This window comes from Labrus bergylta, chromosome 12 (assembly GCF_963930695.1).
Source record: "Labrus bergylta chromosome 12, fLabBer1.1, whole genome shotgun sequence".
Classification (NCBI taxonomy): domain Eukaryota; kingdom Metazoa; phylum Chordata; class Actinopteri; order Labriformes; family Labridae; genus Labrus; species Labrus bergylta.
The window spans coordinates 17,870,264-17,894,345 of record NC_089206.1 but is presented as its reverse complement, the minus strand read 5'-3'; the positions used below and the strand labels follow the sequence as shown (position 1 = coordinate 17,894,345).

At 40.8% G+C, this 24,082-nt stretch overlaps 2 protein-coding genes and 1 long non-coding RNA gene across 7 annotated transcripts; 1 reads left to right on the top strand and 2 right to left on the bottom strand.

Moving 5' to 3' along the window:
- Positions 1 to 658: 658 nt before the first annotated feature.
- On the bottom strand, positions 659 to 7,067 carry gpr157 (G protein-coupled receptor 157). Of its 2 annotated transcripts, XM_020632285.3 has the most exons (4): positions 6,454 to 7,052; positions 3,520 to 3,733; positions 2,558 to 2,752; positions 659 to 2,009 (listed from the first exon to the last, which is right to left on the bottom strand). In XM_020632285.3, exons 1-4 carry the CDS (start codon positions 6,831 to 6,833, stop codon positions 1,791 to 1,793), a joined length of 1,008 nt encoding a protein of 335 aa, XP_020487941.1. In that variant the 5' UTR covers positions 6,834 to 7,052; the 3' UTR covers positions 659 to 1,790. The 2 variants fall into 2 exon arrangements, with proteins under 2 accessions (XP_020487941.1, XP_065817502.1); XM_065961430.1 differs by lacking the exon at positions 2,558 to 2,752 and having other exon boundaries at positions 6,454 to 7,067.
- Positions 7,068 to 8,406: 1,339 nt separating this feature from the next.
- Positions 8,407 to 17,654, bottom strand: LOC109982855 (uncharacterized). The gene is made up of 3 exons (XR_010667532.1): positions 17,260 to 17,654; positions 13,253 to 13,561; positions 8,407 to 9,271 (listed from the first exon to the last, which is right to left on the bottom strand). It is a non-coding gene; the product is annotated as an uncharacterized lncRNA (long non-coding RNA).
- LOC109982854 (glycine N-acyltransferase-like protein 2) lies at positions 9,022 to 24,017 on the top strand. 4 transcript variants are annotated; one of them, XM_029277048.2, is made up of 6 exons: positions 9,022 to 9,161; positions 13,494 to 13,642; positions 21,105 to 21,212; positions 21,289 to 21,416; positions 23,330 to 23,453; positions 23,565 to 24,017. In XM_029277048.2, exons 4-6 carry the CDS (start codon positions 21,314 to 21,316, stop codon positions 23,977 to 23,979), a joined length of 642 nt encoding a protein of 213 aa, XP_029132881.2. In that variant the 5' UTR covers positions 9,022 to 9,161; positions 13,494 to 13,642; positions 21,105 to 21,212; positions 21,289 to 21,313; the 3' UTR covers positions 23,980 to 24,017. The 4 variants fall into 4 exon arrangements, with proteins under 4 accessions (XP_029132881.2, XP_065817503.1, XP_065817504.1 ...); XM_065961431.1 differs by having other exon boundaries at positions 21,105 to 21,416; XM_065961432.1 differs by lacking the exons at positions 9,022 to 9,161; positions 13,494 to 13,642 and adding an exon at positions 20,766 to 20,857.
- The last annotated feature ends 65 nt before the right edge of the window (positions 24,018 to 24,082 follow it).

The following is a 24,082-nucleotide window of genomic DNA, read 5'->3' as shown; positions in this document are numbered from 1 at the left end:
AACATTATCATCCACTTCTGCATTGCCTAATTCATCAAACATAGACCCTATACGAGACTTGAACAAACCTTCTTAGTCAAACAAACAATAATCACAGGAGGATAAGAGCAAATTAGATGTCAACATGGCATAAATTCTCTTTTGTCACCAGAGCAATTCATCTTATTTGAATGCAGCTCATCATCTCTGAGGCAGAGTCGTTAAGACTCAATGGATCGGAGACAATATTTTAGAAAAGCTGAAGGAAGTAGAGGGGCAGTCTTAAAGTTGTTGTGAGCCAGGTTCAGTGAGTACAGGCTCCACACTCGTTGGTATGCATTCAGCCTGCTGCCCGCTGGAGTAAACAGGAGCAAACAACAGCAGGGGTCAAAGGAGAAGAGAGGCTCACACAGGAAAGGCTCAAGTCTATAGAAGGAAGGAGGACATGTGATGGTAGGTCACGCTTCCTGACCACAATGACAGCGGGGATGTTAAGTGAATGTTGGTTACAGGTCTAACTCTAAAGGGCTATTGCAACAACTGCGTGAAAAATGAAGCAACAGCAAGATTACGCCAAAATGACTGGGTTTTGACATGAGCATTATAATATAAACTTTGATTTATCAGAGTTAATCTGTATATAAGCTCTTTGACTACTGTATTTAAAAAAAAAAAAAAAAAAGATTCACACTTTTAATCAAGTTTTGAACAGACTGGAAGTCATACAGGATATACATTGGGATATTAGTCTCTATTTCAGTAACATGGCAAAATATGTAAGGCTCCAATTAAGTTATAATCTAACAAAAATTTCACTCACACCTTACATTACCATGCTTGAAAATGCCTATAAAAACCATGGCACGTTAAGGAGTTACAACAGATTCTTATGGTAACAGATTTCCAAGTTTAAGTAAAGACATTCAAATTCTCAAATAGAGCTCTAATCTATTTTCCTCTTTTCAATTCTACCTTATTTGTTACAACAACAAAAAAATGCTTCTTTTGTGTTGTGACAGCCCACTAATCTCTCTGATCGATAACAGAAGAAGAAGTTCAGTACGGACGATGATGATGGTGCAAAACTGTTATCACAAGCTTCTACTTCTTGACGAGAACTCAGGCTGACCATGTTTGCTTTCTTCTACAATCCTTTCAACATCCCTCTTTTCAAACCAGCAGACTATGATGCTTTAAATATGAGATTTTGGCAGTGTTAGTACTGAAGCTCTTAGTGGTAGTTCACCACCAGTGACAATAAAAAGAGTCCGAATGAATTTCACAGTAAATGAATCAGAGAGTGAGAATGCTATTCAGCTATCACTTGTATAATAAGGCACTAATATGTTAACTCAAATGTAAAAATGTACCAAAATGTTTACAAAAGTTCACAAAACTCTTGAATACTGAATATTCATTTCACAATAAAACTTCATAAAGTTTCTTTAAACACAGCGCATAATAAATAAAGCCTTTCAACTTTCCCTCACAGTGTGTCAACTTCAGTCACAACAAGTGCAAAAACAATTAATTTTAAAAAGTGATGAACAGCACCTCTCCACTGAACTAAAACATTCATATGCAACATATTCAGTCTAAAATATTCTAAATGCTACAACTAATGTGCCTGTCAGTCCGACAGCATCACCTTCATCACTTTAAGTGCAGTTATGTGACCTTTAACTGTGACACAGATGTGCATGCAGCTGCAGAATCTCAGGGCCCTGTCAGCAGACTCTCGCGGTAATGCGGCTCAATGTGACGCAGAGTCCTCCACCGCTTCCTCCATGTCAACATTTTCATCCACAGGATCATTTATCAGTCAGGACCCGACTCGTGCTGTCCTCCTCTCTCTGTGTGGAGGGCTCCTGTCCCGGCGGCAGCCTGTGACGGTCGTCTTGAGAGTGCTGCGCCTCTGCTCCACACTTACAGCAGCAGCAGAAAACCTTGCAGAGGCGTGTGCGGATTGGCTGAGTGAAAAATACAAACATGATGCAGTTTGCGGTTCCCTGTGAGGTGTTGCCAATTCCCTGTGGGGTTAAAAAAAAAAGAAGCCTTTAAGGGAAGTGTACTAGCTATTAATGATAGCACAGGAATAAAAGGTTCCCTAGAAACACAACTGTCACGAGTAGACAGACTTTTAATTGTTATATTTTACAACAATATTGGTTTAAATTGACTTATTTAAGATGAAGATTTGATCAAATTAAAGGATCTTAGAGTCCCACTATCCTGTAATAAAACAGTAAAGTAATTATTAAATCATAAAGTTTTAAATGTAAATAATGTAATAAATGTTTGTTACTTTTCTGATGTTCAAAAATGTCACACTTTTCACGATGACTGTGTGGTGATTCACAAATGTGACAGCCTGCAATCACTCCTTTACAAGTGTAAGCAGCAGAAGAACTTCTTATAGCACACATCTACACCTACACGTTCCTGCTGTCAAACACACTAAGCAACTCATTCAAACACAGACTCCAATAAAGAATAAGAAGTCAACTTCAGATAGAAGGATTATCAGACCACCTCTATGTTGGACAGCAGTGGTTTAGAAGAGACGTTACAGACTCACATGTAGAGTGACCAGCACTGGGTTCAGTCTGGCTGGAGAATCAGTTAGCAGCAGTATGAAGCGCACCGTGCTCCAAATGCGCAGGACAATGAAGATGATGGGAATGAGTGTTAGCTTCATATCAGCCATGGAGAAGAAGGAGTGTGACTGAGGCCTGTTGGACAGGATGGGACGGTACTCGGACAGAGCCGTATGCTGCATCACACACAGAGATATTAAAAAGAAAGAAAGAATAAGACGTAAAAAAGGAAACGTGCCATTAAGGAAAGCGAATGAGGTTGAGTGAGTATAATGCACCTTCTGTTTTTTGTTTTTTTATAGCATTTTTCCTAAAAAAAACATGCTTAAACATTCCATTTAAAGTTGGAGGCTATCTGCCGATGAGCATTTGCAAGTTTGAAATGCAGATCCTGATCAAAGTTCAAATAACGACGTATTGAAACATTTTATTTGATTATATAATAGAGAATTTTAGGTATGCTAATGGTTACATTTTAGGTGTATGCAATGGCTCCAGGAGTAGCCATGTCAGTCTGTTGATCTACTAAAAAAAAAAAAAATCACATTAAACCAGCTCTGACATTTAAGCAGCAGAGTTTTACGTTAGTGCACGAGGCTTTTATCAAAATACCTTGCAACATATTGAAGCCATGATGAAAATTGAGTGGGCATGCTTTAAAAAAATGGACTTGTATCTTAATATTATCTTTCACTACACATATTTTGAAAGACACAAACATGTGTTTCCAGATCTAAATGGTGATATTAAATTTCCTAAACTATTTCTATATTTGTGTCTTTAAATAAAATACAAATCAGTTTCCTCAGTTGAAGTTTGATCTCTGGTTAGCTGCCAGTTTAATACAATTATATTTCATGTAATGCAATGAGAGGGAGGCGGGAGGGGGGGGTAGCCTTAATTCCACTTTGAAGGCATCCTTCAGTCCTGGTTGTGTTCTCACCGCTATGTGGATGTGCCTTTTGATCAGGATGTAGAGTACAGGGAGGGTGAGGTAGGCCAAGAACTCCCAAATCTTTCCAGTCAGAAGCATCCACAGTACCCGGTCAGGAGCACGGATCTTCACCCAGCACCAGCCCACCGACACTTCAGAGGCATCATAGCCAATCTTACTCAGTGACAGGGCTGCTACAGTGATGGACAGAGGTACACCCCAGCTAGAACACAAAACAGAGACTTTAGAGGATTCTAAATCATTTCCTGTTTTTAACTGAAATATTTGGTGAGTTCAACAAACACACACACACGCACACACACAAATGTTGCAAAACATGGAGCATCATGTGATAGATTATCCTTTTTTTGTGTGTGTGTGTGTGTGTTGCATAGTGCACATTGCAGAGTCATACCAGTGGTTATTACTGAGGTTCCGCACTTTATACATCACAGAAATTCATTTCAGCTCAATGTTCTTTACTTCCCCCTGAAGCATCATCTGTTCTCTTAATACAGCAATTTACAAGGGTACTATTACTTTCTGGGAAAACACAGCAGATCATTATTAAAAGAGAATGCTTAAGGCATTGTTGTTTATACGTTATGCACAGAAGGCCTTTGAATGGCTCCTGTATGTTATCTTCCATTCATTGGACCCTTTGAGAATTCACAGAAACCAAATCATTATAATGATGACCAGGGACACTGCAGTGAGGCATAGCCTGGGGTGTTTTTGAGGGTCCAAAATAGATCAATTCTACAGCACAGTGAAGAAACTCCCCTCCTTACATGTTCACAACCAACATGGAGCTTTATTAATGTGAAGAAGGAAGTAACACAAAGCATAAAACACCAATTAGGTATACTTAGTTGAGTGTAATATATTTAAACTAATGATAAAAATATTATTGAATTTCTGAGATTATTTGTCTTTAAAAAGCTTGTGACTAGGAAGTAGAGATGCACCGATTGGGAAAACCAGGGCCGATGCCGATGCCGAGGTTTATAACAACTATTTAGCCAAATGACGATGTTTGTTTCATGACTTCTTTTGGAGTCATTTCCTCTCATGTTTGACAATGAAAACAAGTCAGACTTTGTTCAACAGGTGACTTCATCTGCCCTATAAAAAAAATATTGTCTGAATCTGTAGCTTGATGAACTAGATGCCAGCATTGAATTGATTTGGCCCAACACATAAACCTCAGCTACTGACAACAGTTCATGCCACATTCTTTGCGATATATATCAGCCGATACCGATGTTGAACCAATGCTTGCTTTGGTATTTTATTATTTTTTTTAAATGTTTTCCTTAAGGCTGTTATGAAAAGAGTATCTCTAGGGATGCTCTTCAAAACCCTCCAACTGTGGAGCAAATACAAAAGCAAAAAAAGATGAAAATGAAAAGGTGGTTACTAGAGAAATGTTAGAAAGCCTATTAATTCCAACTAGAGTTGCAAAAGTCTTCTTTAGAAGCTGAAGTAACTTGTGTCGAGTGCAACATTTCATGCATATGTAGACAGGTACTTATTTCTCAACAGAACCAAATGTAAAGAGCATTGGTCTAAATGGGCAATATACGGCACATAACACTCCACAGATTGACCATTACACTTTAAAAATAGATGTATTGTATTTATTTATTCTACATCTTCATTATTTATTTTGGTGTATTTAAGTTGCTTTGTAAAAGCTTATTGTTATGCTGCAAAACAGTATGAAACATTTTTTAAACTTGTTGGCAATAAAGCCCATTCTGATTTGAAGATTAGTTTACAGAGGGTAGCTTGCCTTTACTTGAAGAAGCATTCAGTTTCTATACTTCTGCAGAAAAACTTGAGCTCAGCTCTTACTCTCTATATTCATTCAAATCAAAGCGTAAAACTTTCCTGTTGCATTTTATCATTATTTGATTATTTGTTATTCATATCTTGCACAGGATTCACATAATTTAAATGAGGAAATTTCTACATCTTGCACTTTGTTGTGTTCCTAAAATACTCCTCTTAATTGCCTTGTGTTTTGAATTGTCTTTTTAATATTTGATTTTACTTTATTAAAGCTCTCTGTAATACCTGGATGTTAAAGACAGTAAACCTGTTTTGCTTTGACTCCAAACCAAGTTTGGATGTATATACATAAAAATAAGCAATATAAAGGCCTAGTGTGAAAACCAACACAATTAAGCCTATAGCCTACATATGAAAGTGATATTAATCATGCTTCCAGGTATATTTTTCTATACTAGCTCTCATTGAATTTGAACAGACTACTAGTGGATGACACAACAGCCTCCTCATAGTAGATATGTTATATTATTTAAATATCCTTCATATTTGTTGTCAGACTTATTCCTACAGGAAATAAAACTCTGGGATGAAACTTTGGCAGCTGCTAACATCAGTTGACCCGCTCAGAGATGGAGCCTAAAAAACACCACAGGTTCATTTGGTTAATATCACGTTTACCTGCTCTTGGGTCAGTTTTATCCGTTGTTTTTTTTCCACTTGTGCAGGTAAGGTAATTCGTCAACAAGTCATTATTTCATGCTCAGGTTCACTTGGAGACCTCTTCACCAGATGGAATGTAACGTCACTCTATGGTTTCCTTAGTTACCATGGAAAATTATCCCTAAACCAGCGCAGGAGTAGCCAATAATTCCAATTTTACAGCCATAAAATGAGTTTTTTTATTCTCTTCTATTTGCAAGTAGACCACTGTTACAACGTTCATTAATTCTATTTTACATTTTGAAGAAATTAGTAACTTATTCTTGCCGCAAGATTACTGCTGTAGGCTAATTGGTTGAAAATTCAGTTTCCGCTTGTCGTCACCAATTAAAAATCCCAAAATGTTTAAGGGGTCAATTCGGCGGCATCACACTTCAGAATTATTCACCAATCAACCTGCAAGTAAAACGAAAGTTCCAGCAACCCTACCTTATGAAGTGGAATGGCAACACAAGGCTGTCAGCGACCCTTTGGCTTGACCTGACGATAAAAACATACAGGTAAACAGCAATGGCCACAGTCCAGAAAAAGGAGCTAGTGTTGGCGAAAGTGGATATCGCTCCTTGGACGACACAGTCCAGCGAGTCGGTGTGGAAAACTCTCCAGACCCCAAAGGCGTAGGACACGGCGGACAGCCAGTCAGACACCGAGAGGTACACCAGAAGCTTCCTCGGAGTTGTCCTTAAGTCTTTGAATATAATGTAAGTGAGGATAATAAGTGTTGAGCCGAGAAACGACAGCGCGCATGAAAACAAAACGATCGTCTGCTCAGACAAGTGTATAACAGTCTGATTCCCAAGAAGAGCCATACTTTATTGTGGATAAGAAGTGAGCTGCTATCACCTCGTGGGCATCATTGTCAAGCTTGCAGGAATATTTGCAAAAACTTTTAGACTAGTCCATGCTGTTGATATGAAATATATATTTCCTTAAGGATGAGCAACGTTTAAAAATACAAAGTCGAGTAGGCTCAAGCCACACGGGCAGTCTATTGCTTTAAGGGGAGCAAACAAACTTTTCTCAAGAGTTTAACCCCTCCCTCTCCGCCCCTCGACTTCTCTCTTCGTTGCACCAACCGGAATCCAAAGCAGAAGTCAGTCAGCTGGTAGTCTGATGGCCAGTCTCATGGGTAACCACTCTGTTACACATGCATGCAGCTATATTTACGGCACAAATGCTCCTTGCTTGTGTGACCCCTATACAGTCTATGGGTGTGACATGGGATTAAAAAAATGTTGTGTTTCACCATATCTTGCCATATTGTACCATACTGTTTATTAAGGATACTCAAGACCTCAAAGGTCTTTTTGAATGAAACAAATGAGTATTTTAATTTTGAATATATTTCAAGAAATTACAGGGTTAACTTTATTAATAGTTTGCCCAATACATCTTCTTGAAAGGGGATGTCTTTAAATTAGACCAAAGCTTAAAATGTCAAGCTTTTGAATCTACTGTTACAAAAGTGGAACTGACGCAGTCACTGATTAGAATTTATGCTTTGAAATCGACTGATGAATTCGAAATTTTAAATTATTTTTCTGCCGCTTGAATAATTTATTGTGAATATTTAGGTGTCTTAACATTTAATCACCAATTCATATTTGAATGAAGCTTTTTTTTTGTGGTACATGCCAGACTGGCACCCCCAGAGAAAACGGGCTGTCAAAAAACTTTAAATGAAATGATGTCACAGATTTAATTAAAATGTACTGCTGGTTGCAACCTTTTGCCATAAGCTATTTCAATTCAAAACAGCTCATTGGGTTCACAAGCCCTCCAAAATAAAGTCAGTATAGTGACATTTTTGAGGGATGAGTAACGATGTGCTTCATGTCCAGCAGCTATTCGTTATTTGGCATCTTAGTTGTGGTTCACAAAGACTTGAAGTGTATAGAGCATTGACCTTGTATCAGGGCAGGAATTTAATGGACTGCTTTGCTGCAGCCAGAAAAACTATAATCTTTTTTTTTTTTCATTTGCAGGAATGCAGTAATTGTCACTTTGTTTTTTCACTGCAGTTTGCAGCAAACACTTTAGCATATAACCAGAGTAACACATGACCAAGAATCCATTTAAATTTGCACATAATTTAAAGTAGGATTTTTTTACAATTCAACCGACAAAAATGTCTCAGCAATTCATCTCAGCTGTGTCTGCGTTTGCTGTGTGTTGCTGTGAAAACTCAGATAAATGTGCACCTGGCATCCAGATCATTCTGCCTCGTCTGCACTAATTAGTTCTACTTTGTTCGCATGGCAACACAATTTTCAAGTGTCTCCAAGTGGTTTTTAACAGAGCCAAGTGCTTTATACAACACATGTTTTTTAATAATGATGAAATGCATGTGTGGGAAAACAAACAAGACAAATGACCAAATCACTCTTTGTGTAACTTTTATTTGCTGCTTCTTTACATTTATAATTCATTAGACACATACATGATTAAGTTGCAACCTATAAAGTGTGAATCAACAATTAAACGGTTGTATGCTAATTTAAATAAAGGTGCCAAAAACATCATGCATTTGTAAATCAAAAATAATGATTTTTTATGTTCTGGAAATAAATTCTGTGTTGATTGTATAAGATAAATTATAGAAATGTTTCAAATCTTTTTAGAAATGAACAAAGTGTTCAACAAAATGCTGCAGTGAACACAAACCTGCCTTGAGATGTCTTTCAATCACCAGATGGCAGCAGAGGATCGTACAAGTACAACAAGACAAGTACAGTGTAGCAGTTTGATGCAACTGTAAATACTGTAGAGGCTGTTTTACCGTAAGGCCATGCTCTCGGTACATTTATTTTCTGTATCAGCTCCTCGGCTCACGTGAATTTCTACAGCATCAGCACACATGTAAGAACTTACAGTAGCAGCAGGAGCCACGTTTGATTCAGTGCTGACTCTTCTCTTTTTTTTTTTTTTTTTTTTTTTTGTCAACCCAGGGCCTCTTATTGCGAAGAATTTCTGCGGCAGTATACTTGCTGATTGCTTCGTTCTCACTCCTCACAACAACCAGCTAAGACACTGCCAGAGAAACACCCACAGGAGCCATGTCCAACCGTCCGTCCATCCCCTCCGCCTGCCTCCCCCCCAGCAGGGTCCTTACTGCTCTCTGCCATGGACCTCCACCTGTGAGTCTGGCACTGTTGACACTCACTTTTCATGCCCAGTTTCCTGGTGAAGTGGCCTCACACTAAAAAGCCCCCGTAGTGGTGTGGTCCTATGCCAACAGCCAGAAGATCTGTAAGAGAAGTAGGAAAAATGAAGATTGAGTTCAAATTGTTTCATGGTATAAACTTTACTTACCTGATACATTTAAATGTAAAAACCTTTTTTCTTTAGAAATCTCAAGTCAAAAATTTAAAAGGGCACTTTCTCCTGCCCAGCTCAGCTTTATATAACAGCAATGCATAGATGAGTTTACGCTCCGCTGCCTAAAGTGACCCAAAGCCTGTTCCAAAACAGATCCCCGATACTCTTCTACCCTCTTGTGCGGCATCACTTTAAGTGCACACAACTTGGGCAAACACAAATAGCCCCCCCAAACTAAGAATAGACTTGCCATGACTCATGATGCTGCAACAAAAAGCTCAGTTTGATTCAGCTCTTATCTGCATGGCTGTGTGTGTATTTGTGTGTGTTCGCGGGTGTGTGTGTGTTTGTGCCTGTGTAGGACTATCTGTTCACATGAGTAGCATATAATGCAAGCGCCTGAGTGTTTATGTGCCCAAAGGGTAACAACTCAAGCTCCCCTTGCTATCAGTTGCGTTCGCTTGCTGCAGTGCTATTTTTGGGCCAGCTGACCATTCCATACTGTCCTCTCCCTGTGGACTCTACTTTTGCTGACAGGACAACATGGATACAAGAGAACGATCTGCAAATGAACACAGGGAATAATGAAGGAGACAGAGAGGTGCTGGGACACAAGGGATATTCAGAAATCATACAGTTGGAACGTCCTCTATTTGGCATTCCTTATATTTGGATACTGCAGGAAGGCTATTTGTAGCTCTTCACGTCCGCTTTTTGGTGTATTATGTGACGCATTTTGGTTGTGTAACTGGAAATTCCTTGCTAAATTTGTGGTAAGAGCATTTTGACCTTATCTGATATCAGAGAAAGAATTTAGATTCTAGGAAAAATGCCGTTGATGCTCTGATGAAAGCTTTGACATAATATGCCGAAATATAAACAATAAGTGTATTTTAGGCTGCCTCTGTTTCATACAGACAGACACACGTGGTGTCCATGGACAAACTCCTCTTGACCTGCTTTCAGGGGTCAAACTTCTGCATCCGTGTCTCTTTGCGGCGAGCCAGACAGTCCTTCACTGAGCACATGATGACAGGAATTCCTTCCTGATCAGGGTTTGATGTAATCCCTAATGCAGGATTGAGGAATGCCAGTGAAAACAACACCCTGCTTGCTAAATGAATGACTGGCCACTTTGCTGCATCACACAGCAAACAGCAGCAGAGACGTCTTGACTCACAAAGCCTGTCAACAAAGATATTTCAGGCCTCCGGCTGGGTTCAGCTTCGCTTTCAGAAGTACTTCTCTCTTTTTCTGTTTTACTCCCCAAACATAAAGAAGTTGGTGGGAAGTGTGTTAAAAAATATTGGTGTGAGCTACCGATGAACAGCGAGTTATTTTGGCGTGAACATTTCTTTTCAGGTTTGGCAGATGAAAATTCATGTAAGCACACCTTAAGATGGTTGTTTAGTTTATTCTGATATAAACTAGATATATTCATTCAGACATTAATAAAAGAGGTTTCAATGGACTACTTTCTTCTTTTTTTTTTTAAGATTTATTTTTGGGCTTTTGTGCCTTTAATGGAGAGATAGGACAGGAGAGAGAGTCGGAAATCAGGGAGAGAGAGTCGGGAATGACATGCGGGAAAGGAGCCGCAGGCTGGATTTGAACCTGGGTTGCCCGCTTTGAGGACTATAGCCTCCTTACATGGGGCGCGCGCACTAACCACCGGGACTACTTTGTCCTACGTCACACTGCACTGATGCAAAATGAAACAGAGGTACAAACATACTGAAGAGAGGCACTCTGAGAAACGACTCTTTTCATTATCAATCATTGTCCCGGTTTCTTTTTCAAATAATTTTAAATATCATCTTCTTTGAAATCCGAGGTGACTTCTTTAGATGTCTGATTTTTTTTTTTTGTTCTGCCAAAAATAAAAAAAAGATATGTATATATTTAGTTCACCATCAGATGATAAAGAGATAATCATCAAAGTGGAGAAGCTGGAATCAGGAAGTGCTTGGTATTTTAATGAAAGAATAACTTAATTGGTTAATCAAGAAAAGCTCAATGTCAATAAATTGAGATCTAAATATAATTAATGTAAAATATATTTTAATATTTACTTGACAGATTCTGAATTAACAGACACAAATTAAACACAAAAATCAAATTGCAAATTTTTACTTTAGAAACGTCTGATTTCAGCTAATTTTATTAGTTTATTAGTTTATTAATTTTATGTAATTTATCAAATTACATTGAAAGTTTTAAGAGGCTAAAGCTAATGTTCTTAGGTTTAGACGACCTGTAACAGTTCTGCAAAGTGGGAAAAGATGTGAGGCGGTACGTCCACAGTGCAAAGTGTTATAGCAGACTAATGGTGTTAGAGGATCTGACATTGCTCCCCTTAATTAATCTGTTATTCAACACATTCCACTTTCAGGCATCAATTTTTCCCAGAAGCACACTGACATTATTTTTAACATGTCAGCACAACACGAAGATATACACATACAGAACATTACAGACCCTGTACTGTACGTTGTATTTGACTTTCTCACTTCTGTCTTCTTTTTTTTTTATCCTTTGTGCATTATTACATGCTTGTTCGAGTGTCAGCTAATGACGCTCACACAGGCATGCCTCCCTGCTGCAGGCTCTTTCCACAGACCTAACCATCTTATGGCTCACAATGACGTTTGTATTTACTGTAGAGCCATGTTTCTGAACAGTGCTACACATGACACACACATTGATGGCATGCTTGGTTCTGGAGCTTAGCCTCTCCGGGGGTTTACTAAGCACATGTATGTACAATTAATTTTATTTTTTGATCATTTAATTAAAAAAAAAAAAATTAAAACCATCATTGGAGGCATTTAAAAGCTGGTCATGACTTTTATTCTCAGAATATTCTGCTAATTTCTTTTAGTATAATTCTTTTTTCATAATTTACATCTCAGGATCGTAAATCAAACTGCAGAGTGTGTTCATAACTCAATGGTGTTGAGTCTTCTACACCGTGTGCACCAGCCCTGGTTACCAGAAAACAGAGTTGCCCCAGTAACTTTCTGCAGGCTTGACCACACACAAGTGAAAAACATTTAAAAGTAATACAAATAATAAATGTTGATCATATGTGTTATGTCGGAGATTTATATGTTAATATGCTAATTTATTTTACCATTATATGTGACAGGGTGGATAGCATGGTTTTTGTATGAATTTCATGCGTAATCTTCAGACTTTGATGAAAGTCCGGTCTTTCTGTTTTAATCCCATCACAGTAATGATCATGATGAACCGTCATTTTGTGAGCTGAAGCTGTATTTCACTAGAAACAAGTCAGTTGTACGAACTGAAGAACTGTTTTTATTTGATTTCTTAATTCCAGGAGAAACGGCCCGATGCATCTCTTCTAAGGACCCAGCTTTAATTATGAACACAGATAAAAATAAATAAACAGCTGTCTTTCTCTGTGAGGATCATACTCTGATCAGACAATAACTGTGGAGTCCCCTGGGGACTTGTGAAAGGGTCACCGGTGGCTGCTCTCTGTCTGTGCAGAGGTTACTGTGCCACTGTGTGATTGGTAACTGTGTTTGGGTGTATTATAGCTCTTTGTTTTCAATAACCCTTTGTACAGTTACCATGGCATCATGTTAAGCATCGAGACTCAGCTTGGACGCTTTCACAGCACTTGGAGCTGAACGCTTAAAACTTAAATGTTCCCATGTATACCTCGATCAAGTTACCAGATTTATTAAGCAGATCTGAAGGCCTCATTTAAGCCTCTTTCAATTTCCCAACACTCATTACATTTACTGAAGTTAGACTGAAAAGTAGAGGTGTGTCTCACTTTTTCTTTCCGCAGTAACAATTAATCTAGATGCTTTCAGAAGTGCTCAGCTGTAATATTCTTTGTCAGCAGCTTTAATTCAAATGCTGTTATGCCACTCACCAAGCAGCCAGGCAGCAGTGCAGCTCCTCCATCCACGCTCATATCCAGCGAGGGCACCCTGGTGTTGACATCAACAGGAGTGTGTCCACGGGTGCTGCTGGGCTCTCCCATCATGAGGGTCACTTAACACTGGCAAACTGTTGACCACTAGCCTCTTACCCCTTCTCCTTCTCTCCTTCTCTCTCTCTCTCTCTCTCTCTCTCTCTCTCTCTCTGTGGCTGTCTCTCTCTGCTTCACTCAGGAGGAACAACAAGTCAAGGCATGTTCCAACACGCCACCAACAGCCAGGCCGGGTGCATGAGCCTGCTCCTAGAGGGGGAGGAGCAGAGAATCAGAGAGGGGGGAAACCCAGAAAAAAAAAGCCCAGCATGACTCAGCCCGCTTCAATCGGTTAGCATACATACACTGCTTTCACTCACTTTGGACACTTCAACACATGAAGGACTTATTGTTTGAGAACACATTAAGATTGATTTTCTGTGTGACATTTTCATGGACATTACTTTGCAACAGCTCGCTTAATAAGATCATACGAGGGACAACTGAATGTAGAAGTTGGAGTGACCTGTCAGATTAACTTTATTCTGTCATCGATCATAAAGAATTTGCCTACAGGCTGTAACGTCTTTTTCTAACGAACCTCTGCCCACAATGTCGTCTGTATTTACCGGCTAAAGCTAAAACCTCAGTCATCACTGGTTGAATGGATTCAAGTGATATTCAACCACAGTGTTACTGTTCATTCATGCTCTTATTGGCAATAAGTTGTTTCATCCTACAAAAGAAAAGAATTCATAGCTTATAGAATCTGTTACTCTGCATCATCTCAACACGCTAATGAAAGCCGCTGATTCATCGAAACAGCTTACACGGTAACGCATAGTAGGTCACATCAATTACAGATGAGGCCCATCATACACGCTCAGAGAGATAAGTAATACTTGTGAAATATTAATGTTTTCCTAGATCTGTGGTTTTAATAATGTGAAATCTGAATTTAAAATAATTTCCTAAATGCGTACGAGAGATAATTTATTTCCATTAAGTGACTGATACGCATTAAACTGTACCAAATAAGCAGAATCATCACCATTCATACAGTAAGTGCTAATTATGCAGAGCTGCTCTGATGCTTGCTAGGTTTTTTTTTTTTTACTAGAGGAGGGGTGATGCCAGTTCATCACTGCTGTAGTGGAAGTTGATCACTAGGCAGATTCTGGCTGCAGCAGCAGGAACCAGCTCAGCAAAACTCACCTGCTACAATATGGTCTCAGTCTGGCCACCTGAGCATCTCTGTAGCACTGTGCTTTATATCACTGGTGCTGGTCTCCACTGCAGCCTGTCAACAGACTGATGACCTTATCAATGAAAGAGCAAAGTCACTATGATGTTACGCCCAGGAGGAACTCAAGGCACTTTTTCGTTTCGCCTGAGGGTTTGTCTTTTTCCCCACTTTTTGCAACTAGAAAAGTGGTGCAACTTTGTAAAAGAGCAGAAGAGGTGTATTTGCCTGCAGACAGTTGCTTTAATTTATTAGAAGCGTTGATGCGGCACTGCACTGCACAGCACTGGTTTGACTAAGCGCCAGCTGTAGATTCACCAATTCAATTGGTTTTTAATTTATAGAACCATGAACTCTGTTAGCACAAGAGTGAAATATGGACCATCACTGAGCTGACCCACTCACAGAGGAATATATTCTGCACTTTCATAGCTAATTCATCACATAAAAGTGTAATTTATTCCTCTTCCTACCTGGGACACAGACTGCAGTGAAGGCCTCACTCTTGCATCTGTGCAAGACGGGGGGGGGGGAGTCAGGAAGGGGGAGGGAAGGAACCCCTAGCCCAGCAAGTTCAAAGCTTGCTGCATTGATTACATCATCGGAACTGGAGTGCAGGAACGGGACAATGCACCATTGGGGGGGGGGGGGGGGGAGATGCAAGTGCAACCAGCTAATCTCACCATTGCTTCCCTGTGGAGCTCCGTGAGCAGAGTGTGTGCGATGTGTGCGTGTGTGCGTCTTTCTTTTCTGTCTCTGGACTCAGCCGAGTCCTGTCCAGAGTCAGATGGCCCGCTCTCCCCCACCACTGTCATGTGACTGAAGGATGGTCTGTGTCTGAGAGAGAAGGATGTGCATCCCTGTATTTCTGCATGTGTGTGGGTTTGTGCGTGAGTGTGTGTGTCTGCGTGTGTCTGCGTGTGTGTGTGTGTGTGTGTGCTATTAGAGGCCAGCACTGCAGGAACTCAGCTGCTGCAGGACACTGCAGGATTGCTGGTTTGCTACTGGCTCACTGGCTCCTTCTTTTTTTTCTCCCTCTTGCTCTCTCTATTCACTCAGGCAAATTGCTCAAGGAGGATGGTGAGAGCATGTGCTGCATACTTTTTCAGCAGGGGAGAGGGGGGAGGGGGGGATGAGAGGAGGAGAGAAGAGGAGGACGAGGAGGAGGAGGATGAGAGCAGGAGGGATGGTGGGGGGTGGGGGGGGGAGGGAGCAGAATCACAGAGGTGCACAATAAGGTGCCGGTGAGCTGCTGTGCTGGGAAACTGTACCTCTGAGAGAGACTACAGTAGAGAAATTGGAGACAAGGAAGGAGGTGGAGGGAAGATGAGGAGAAAGGAGGGGAGTAGGGGGAGGGCAGAAGTGAGGTGCAAGGAACATCAGGTGAGTGCGGCAATTTCCTTTGCTAGCGGTGCAGCACCCACCCTCAGTGAAAGTGTGAAGAGGAGAACTGCAGATGTTCCAAGATGATGTCAGGCTCCGGATATGGCACGGACCTCATGTACAGTTTCTATCACTCTGATCCCCCGCACTCCCCTGCCTGCAGCGGGGAGAAACCCAAAGGAGAGAGAGAAGCTTTGGACTTCTCCCTCACAAAGAGCCCGCTGGTGACGCAGGGCTTGCTTTTTCAAGGTCTTAGCACAGTTACCTGAGGTGAACTCAGAGCTGACCGAGCCTGCATGCAAGGCAAACTGACCTGGCTGGATCCATCATCAAACCTTCCAGACAGCGTTCGGAGAACATTTCCAATACTGACTCACTTTTGTATCAGGATTTTTTTTTTCGCCCACAAACTATTTTTATATGGCCTTTGAAAAGGCTTGAAGTTAAGCATAGACAGTGCTATATGGCATAAAAGACAAAAGTAGCCTCATCGACTTTTAGAGGAAGAGAGTTGCTGAGATACTGCTGCTGCTTAGATATGACCAAATGTGAGTGGTTCTCCTCCTACAGACTTTTTTTTCCCTTTTTTTTCCCAAGAAACAGATAAAATAATACCCAAATGAACTTTTCTTCAAACAGTTTTTTTTGCTAACCTCTCCAAGCTTCACTCTGCCCTGACATTCCCCTTTTAGGACGGCTGAAACGTCCCAGCAGCTACAGCACAACTTCATGACTGCAGCACAGCCCCCCTGTCCCATGCAGGCCACTGTAGCCTCATTCTCATTTCCGCATGCAGACACCATCATCCCAGCACCCCCTCATACAGCAGATCATTCTTACCCGTTTCCAGCATAATATTCTAAAACATGCTTCTAAATATAAGCACACAACTACCGGGGGAAAGTAGAGAGGCAGGACTGTCTGTACTCTCCTCACAGCTGAGTCAGCAGAGATTAAAGTCTCCTCTGGTGGAGGAACTCTTCGCATCCTGGTTACTATCTTTTTTGTCCTTGTGTCAAATGGCTAGTCCTCTCAACCAGCCGCTATCTGACACGCCGGCTGCTATTTCCAGCCTGTACCATGTGTTAAACATGGATGAGGGAGCAGAGGAGCCTGTCTGCTAACTGGCTGGCTGCTGCCTGGTTATTACTGGTGCAGAGGAGGCTGACACTGATGAGACAGAATAAGCCAGGAGCTTCCACACTGCAGGCATGCAGACAAATACGTTTACCAACTCCTATGAGGCTGATTTAAGAAGAAACATCCTATGCAAAGAGATAACCACACAAGGAGACAACATACAAGGTGAATAACGCTACAGGAGAAATAAACGCATACATACGGATGAGTCTCGGGCAGCATCACACTCGGGACGGAGAGGAGGAAAACTTCTCTGCACTCCCTCTTCAGCCTCATGGTAGCTGGTGATGTGCTCTCGTGGCGCGACAAAGTTGACTGCAGCATTGCCTCCTGAACAGAATGACATTGTTTGCACTCTCTCTCTCCCTCTCCCTCTCTCTCTCTCTCCTTCACTCCTCCTCCTCCTCCACCTCCTGTACGCGCTAGCTCCCCCTCCTCTCCTTTGCACGCTTGCTGGCAGCACAAACTGCACAGCTCAGCAGTGTTCCCCCACTGCCGCAGCAGATCCTGCATGAGCTCTGCGTATCTGAGTGGGATGGGACTTTTAAAGGGGAACGCAACCTCCAGGGTCAGTGTGTGTGTGTGTGTGTGTGTGCACATCCTCAGTCTGCCTTCCTCTCCTTTCTGTCCTCCTCTGCACCCCCCCCCCCACACACACACACACACACACATACACACACACACAACCCCCCCCACCTCCAAGAATCATCAGTGAAAAGGGGTCCTCACAAGAGAGACCCCCTCCACGCACACATAACCCTCCATCCCCTTTTTATTCATTTTCACACTACAGCAAAACCTCCTTTGAGATATGAGAGTGCTCAAACCTCTATGAGGAACCGTTTTATCCACAGAGAGGCCATATTCTCAGGCGTGCTTTGAAACTTGCCAAATGATCTCCGAAATGTTGTTTTCTCTGAAAAATGCTTGAAACAATTTCTCCAGCAGCTAGGTGATTGAAAGATGAATTTTAAGTTTGTAAAAAAGACGTAAACACAAAACTTGGTCAAGCGAAATGAAAACAAATATTAAAGACAACACTTTTAAACCCAAAATAATAATGCATCACCTGGTAATTTATTAAACTTGACGGCAAAATCTTAAAGTGAAACGCAAACGAAGCACAAAAAATAGTGCAGACGCTGCATTATTGCACACAGATCAACTTACTTTATCTCAAATCTGCAATCTCAACACTCACTCAAGGTTTCACAACTCACACGCGTACAAAATCTCCTTTAGTCAGGTGAAATGTCCTTAATCTGCAATCCCTGTTACCTGCCTTTCATTACCCAAGATGCACTGCTCCGCTGTTGCCATTCTGCAGTGCGCTAGAATATAGAAAAATCTTGACCAACCAAACTCTTCCTGCATGTTGCACTACTCTGCAAAAGTGAGATCATCCATCATTTAGTCAGCCAATGAGGTTGAACTTCTCTTTCTGCAATGTCTTTACTTTAAAAAAATAAAATAAGTGTATAGGCATTGCATAGGCTTTGCATTGATAATAGTGACGCCATTACAAATTCTGTTTGGTATGAGGGCATCAGCGTCTTGGCTAATCTCTGCAGCATTGCAGCGGTCTCTGCATCTTACTGCAGGAGTGCGTTTTTTTTTCTTTTTTTGCATGACTTTGTTCTTCCAGCGCCCTCAGTTGAACCTTTTTGACCTTCTTCCTCTGGTGACGAATTAGTAGATGAATTGATTAAATATTATACCTAAAAACCTTCCATCATGTCGTGTTCTTAATGTTTGTGTATATATTAGCTTTATCAGCATGATTAGCTTGTAATTCCTCTAGTCAGAGGTGCTGCAGCTAAATCCGTTGAAATCACATATTGAGCATCTCTGACTATCTGGGGATACATGAGGCTGTCCATATCAATTGATGTAGGCTTGAATCATAGATGTGCTTCGTAGCCATCTGCTGAGAGCGTAGCGTCATTCCCTGCATGTGTGGTTTGCATGCAGTGCTGCTGCTGCTGCATCAGTCTGCCGAGCCTGCTGCATCCGTCCTCTCCTCTGCACTGTGTGACTCCGGGAAAAATGCCCCCGCCAGCATATCCCTCACATAGCCCACGCCGTTCTCCGTAATGGCATCCCCTGTGATGAATAAGCCATGAGGAGGGGCCGTTTTACACGTCCTATTAGATTACCTCACTATGCTTCACCTGGCGACTGTCACCTCAACGCCTCTGGCTCTCCACTCTTCTTAATATTCCCTTTTGTTATCCCAGCCAAGGGCACAATGGGTAAATGTGTGTTAAGGCTCATAGATCATGAGTGTGGAGATTCATAGCTGATTCCTCAGTGCAATTTACTGAATGGGTACATACACTGCTGTCCCTCATGTTTATAACTTGCATTAAGGCTCAGAAAACTGCCAGACTGCTAGCCGTTTCGCATTGGACATTAAATGTCATAAAAGGCTATTGTTTGTTGTGCTTGGTATCTTAGATGCCATTACCGTTGCTTAATCAGACAGAAGCTGTGACAAAACTTACTGCTCATCAGGGGGAAAAAGGGGAATCTGTCAGCTATGGACATTCTTGACATAGGCAGATAATGGAGTTGAGTCCAAACATCGCTTGGCGAGTTTGTGTGTGCCTTTTTTTCTCTTGCCATTCACAGCCCATTCCTCGGCTCCATTGATCTGTCCGGAAAAGATAATAGACACATTGATTTACAAGCTCAGCAGGTTGCCTGGTTTACACATCACTCCAGACTAATTCTCAATAGTCCTTAGTCAAGGAAGAAAATTGCCTGGATTGAAGACTGACTCCTATGTCTATGAAACTGTTTGTGTGCACAGCAATACAGACTTGTATGACACTGAGTAAAAAAAGAAGGATTTTAATGAGAATAAGTGTTAAAAACTGAAATTCTCAGGAGAAATCTGTCATTTCCAATAAAAAAAGGAGTTAGAGAGGAGGCAATAGAGGATAGCCGGGCAATAAATTAACTTCACAAAAATCTTCCTCTGCTCGCTGAAGTCAGTCTGGCAAAGAAAGCGTTTGAATGATGGGATCTGCTTTTGTAGAAGAGGGTAAGAGGTGTGTTTCACTGCGCCAGTGCTTCTTTGTTGACCTCATTTTGTTAAGCTGAGCTGATTACTACCCCACAAAGAAAAAGGACACACAAAAGAGGTAAAAACAGAAGAAAAATGACTGTAAGCACACAGAAGTACAAAGATTTAGAGAGGAATCAAAGTTTATTTCACGCTTTTTTCATGTTATCAAAGAACCACTTTAGACATTACTCAGCGTTTAAATACAGAACTCACTTTGAAAGGTAAAGCTTGATATGTAAGCTTTCTCCCTCCGTATGAGAGAGGCCGTAGTATAACAGGGAATTGATATTGCAGTGACTGGCTGCTCTATTGTGGTGAATGAGCTGTCCCTGTTAGCTCTGTACAACTGAACAGAACACACAGATCAGCCTTAACTGAGGGAGACTGCACCTGGGAAATCCTTGGGTTAGCCTTCAGGGAATCATTGAATACTTTTTCTGACATCACTATGTAATATTCTGTGAAGGTAAACAGTCAGAAATAGTATTAAACAAAGTCTGCATTTCTCTCCATCATTTTATGCATCAAAGCAGTTACATGAGGACACTTTAAGACAGGTAAAGTCAATATTTATCTTTACCCACTGAGTGAAGACTTTGGACTTTGTATTCATGTTATCTGTTGCGTAGTAGTAGGCGCATTAAGTTGTAAACTTAAGCTTAATAATACCTGTACACGTTTAAGTTTCATGGTTTGAACATGACATGGACATAACAAATTAGAGGCAGAGGCAAGTTCGCGCTTAAAATTATCACCTCACCTCACACCTCACTTTGATGAGAAATATCCTTCAGAAGGAGCTTCCACAATCCATCAATGTAATGCAGCTTTTTTTTCATTCTTATATCTTTGTGTGATAATAGTACAGATAGCCATTTAGTGTTTTATCTGTAAGAGTAAGAAGCTCCATTCTCTTGGATATAAGTATGATGAGTAGCTTGTTATTTTGCTTGTTTCCCGTGCTACATTGATTCTAGGTTCTTGGAGGAGTGTTGCATATCCTCAACAACAACTCGTGTCATCTGGAGATGTGTGACGACTCCTGGCCTACATTCACGGCTGCCATTTGTTACCGTCAAAAACAGGTAGAGCACATAGGGACAAAGATAACTTATAGGCTCCTCCGGCATGGCCAACTGATCTGTGTATCTGCCTGTGAAGCATTTCAAGCAGCAGCTCTGAGGTGATGCCTGACATCTGCACTGTCTTCACCAAGAACCCAGCAAGTCTGAGAAGTCTGCTGCTTAATGAGAGAGTCGTACACTGGAGGACTGGGCTCATATTCAGAGGTAGAGTGAGAGAATAAGAATACAACACTGTTGTACTTATGTTGTGTGTGTTTGAAATTAAAGGTAGGGTATAGGCAATTTATCCTGGAAACAGTTTTTGTTTTACATGTCAAGGTTTTCCTCAAATCCCAGCAGCAATCAAAACAATTATATCCTCTAAAAGAAATTGGAGAAAATAGGGTCTAATCATTTCTCTTGACCCATATGCTCCTCCTCTCTGACCCGCATGCTCTCCCTTTACTATCATCAAGCACTAATTGAGTGTTTCAAGAACCAAAGCTTGGGAGCTAGTTTAGAAAAGTATAGAGTAGAATAGAAAATACTTTATTGTCTACTTTTGCATGAAAAAGTCTGAATTTCTTCTCGGACTTGAGTTTGCAAATATGTGCCATTTAAAACACAAGGTTCTTCATTTACACATTTAAAAACAGACTTATTAAATAGACTCGGAATGCAACATAAGCAAAAAAAACAAACAGACAATACAAATGCTTATAAGGGGGGCACAATGTTCTTAGTGGTGAATATTGAAGGGGTGTTCAATAGCAATATAGTGCTATGTGCAATGAGGTAGTGGACAGACTTCAAAGTGTCTGTACTGATTAAAAATATGTTATGGCAACTAGGACAGGTTCTTATTTATAAAGACTTTCTTGCAAAAGGTACTCTTTGTCCTGTTGCACCAGAATGGTGGAGAAAGCTGGCTTGGTGGCGTTAGCGATGACAATGTTAACTTGTCATGGATTGTATTTGAGGATGGCATGTTTGTCTCTTTTGTCGAATGGAAAATTCAATTTTTATGTAATTGTTAACAAATCCTGTTGTCTGGATGTTAAATGCTGCAAAGGGATTCAGTAGGCTCATAACTGTTGTGCATTTATGCAAAACAAACAAACAGAAGTCCTGGTTTGTGTTAACTGTTTATTTAACTCCAGACTGACAAAGGACTCCAGTACAGACATTTTAAACATGACAGTCCTCAAAAAATATCAGAGCCCACCTCACCCACTTCATCTCAGTCCAACCATACAACCGTACAGGTGAATTATGGGATATGACAAATTATGGTGCTAATTAAAAAGAGTGATAGTAAATCCTTAAAAGTGGGGCAGCTTTCACAAATAGTCAACACAAGCATAATGCAAAATTTGGCTCCTACACCTGTAAAAAAAAATTTTTTTTTTTCCTCAGGGCACCATCATCAGTAGCATCAACCTTGAGCCCAAAAGTAACTCGTGACTGTCATGGAGCAAAAGCTCTTAAATAATCTGGCAGATTTATGGCTTGTGGTTCTGTTTAATGCACTCGAAGCAGTTCTTTTACATCATCACCATCATCCTTTTTTGGGCAATCAAACTACCAAGTAATTACAGCAAGTGTAAAGGATGCTGTTAAACTTCCTGTATGGACTGGTGTAATCAAAAGTGAAACGTTGCACTTGGAGAAATGTTGTGCCATTTGTAAAAGTGAATGTGTTTTAACTTTACTACAACCTTTAAAATAATAACAGTCTACCCAATAATGTCTAAAGCGAAATACAGCGTTTTTGAAAGAGTTATAATATCTGGTGGAATACAATGACTTATTTAAAGCAACTATTGTCCAAACTGTAAAAAAAAAAAAAAAAAAAGACATTTCAAATTAAATAAAGGGTTCTATAACCTGTAATTACATTTAACATGCTGACTGTGCCAACACCTTTGAAGTAAAACAGGTGTTGGCAGTGACACAATAGTTGTTTCAAAGTTTGGGATCTTTTTAGGATCACTTGCAGGGATCCGCTCTGTGTTCTACTCCAAGGTTAAATCTCCAACATTAAAACGCTATTCGGAGAGAAGAATCCAGATCTGTACATTGTCAGTAATTCATCAAGGTAAATTAAAACAGCCTTTTTTCTCTGGTGTCTATAATAGGTATACCAAGCTCTCACTGTCATCTCACCCAAGAATTAGCCTCTGTCAGAGGGCTTGATGTCACAGACTATAGAGGTTACAACACCTTCATCCACCACAGCCCGAAGAGTCTGGACTCGCAGGGGTGAGAATCTGGAATGTATTCATGACACAGAGTTGGACTGGAAAAAAAAAATCATAAACGTTCTTTTGATTCATGATTCAAATTTTGTTCATATACTTCACTGTGTGTTAGGAAGCTGTTGGCCCTGCCTGTTTCCATTCTGGAAGAGTCCCATGCTGATCTGGTACACGCCCACTTGCCGTATGGAGGCAGCCAGGAGAGCCTGAACCACGTGAGAGCCTGTATCCGCCATCTGCCAAACCACTGCGTGAGGGATGGGAACGGCCGGCCCGTTTCATGGATGCTGTCTGATGAGCTGTGTGAGCTGAGGATGGCGTACACCTTACCAGAGTACAGACGGGCCGGTCACCTCCTGGCTCCGTCTGTTGCTCAGATTTGCAGGATGAGCTCTGCAGGCCTGCCTGTCTACTGCCATGTCAACCAGCAGAACCAGGCCATGATTAAGGCTGTGACCTCACTCGGCTTTTCTTCATGTCCCGGTATGGAGAACATCTCAGTGCTGCTGATATGCAGGGACAGAATCTGAGTAGCAAAACTAATGACAATAAAGTCTGCTGGATGACTGAAAACACACTGGAAAAATAAGGGTTTGCTTTATGGCTAAATGTTACACTCATCCTCTTTGTTTT

Excerpts from the sequence above, each read along its gene's own strand:
- gpr157 (XM_020632285.3), bottom strand. The coding sequence starts at position 6,833 with ATGGCTCTTCTTGGGAATCAGACTGTTATACACTTGTCTGAGCAGACG. Across the intron at positions 3,734-6,453 it reads TTGCCATTCCACTTCATAAG|CTGGGGTGTACCTCTGTCCA; the intron begins GTAGGGTTGCTG and ends TTTGTGTTCTAG. Across the intron at positions 2,010-2,557 it reads CAGTGCTGGTCACTCTACAT|GGAATTGGCAACACCTCACA; the intron begins GTGAGTCTGTAA and ends TTAACCCCACAG.
- LOC109982854 (XM_029277044.2), top strand. Across the intron at positions 21,213-21,288 it reads TTTGTTACCGTCAAAAACAG|CATTTCAAGCAGCAGCTCTG; the intron begins GTAGAGCACATA and ends CTGCCTGTGAAG. Across the intron at positions 21,417-23,329 it reads GACTGGGCTCATATTCAGAG|GTATACCAAGCTCTCACTGT; the intron begins GTAGAGTGAGAG and ends TGTCTATAATAG.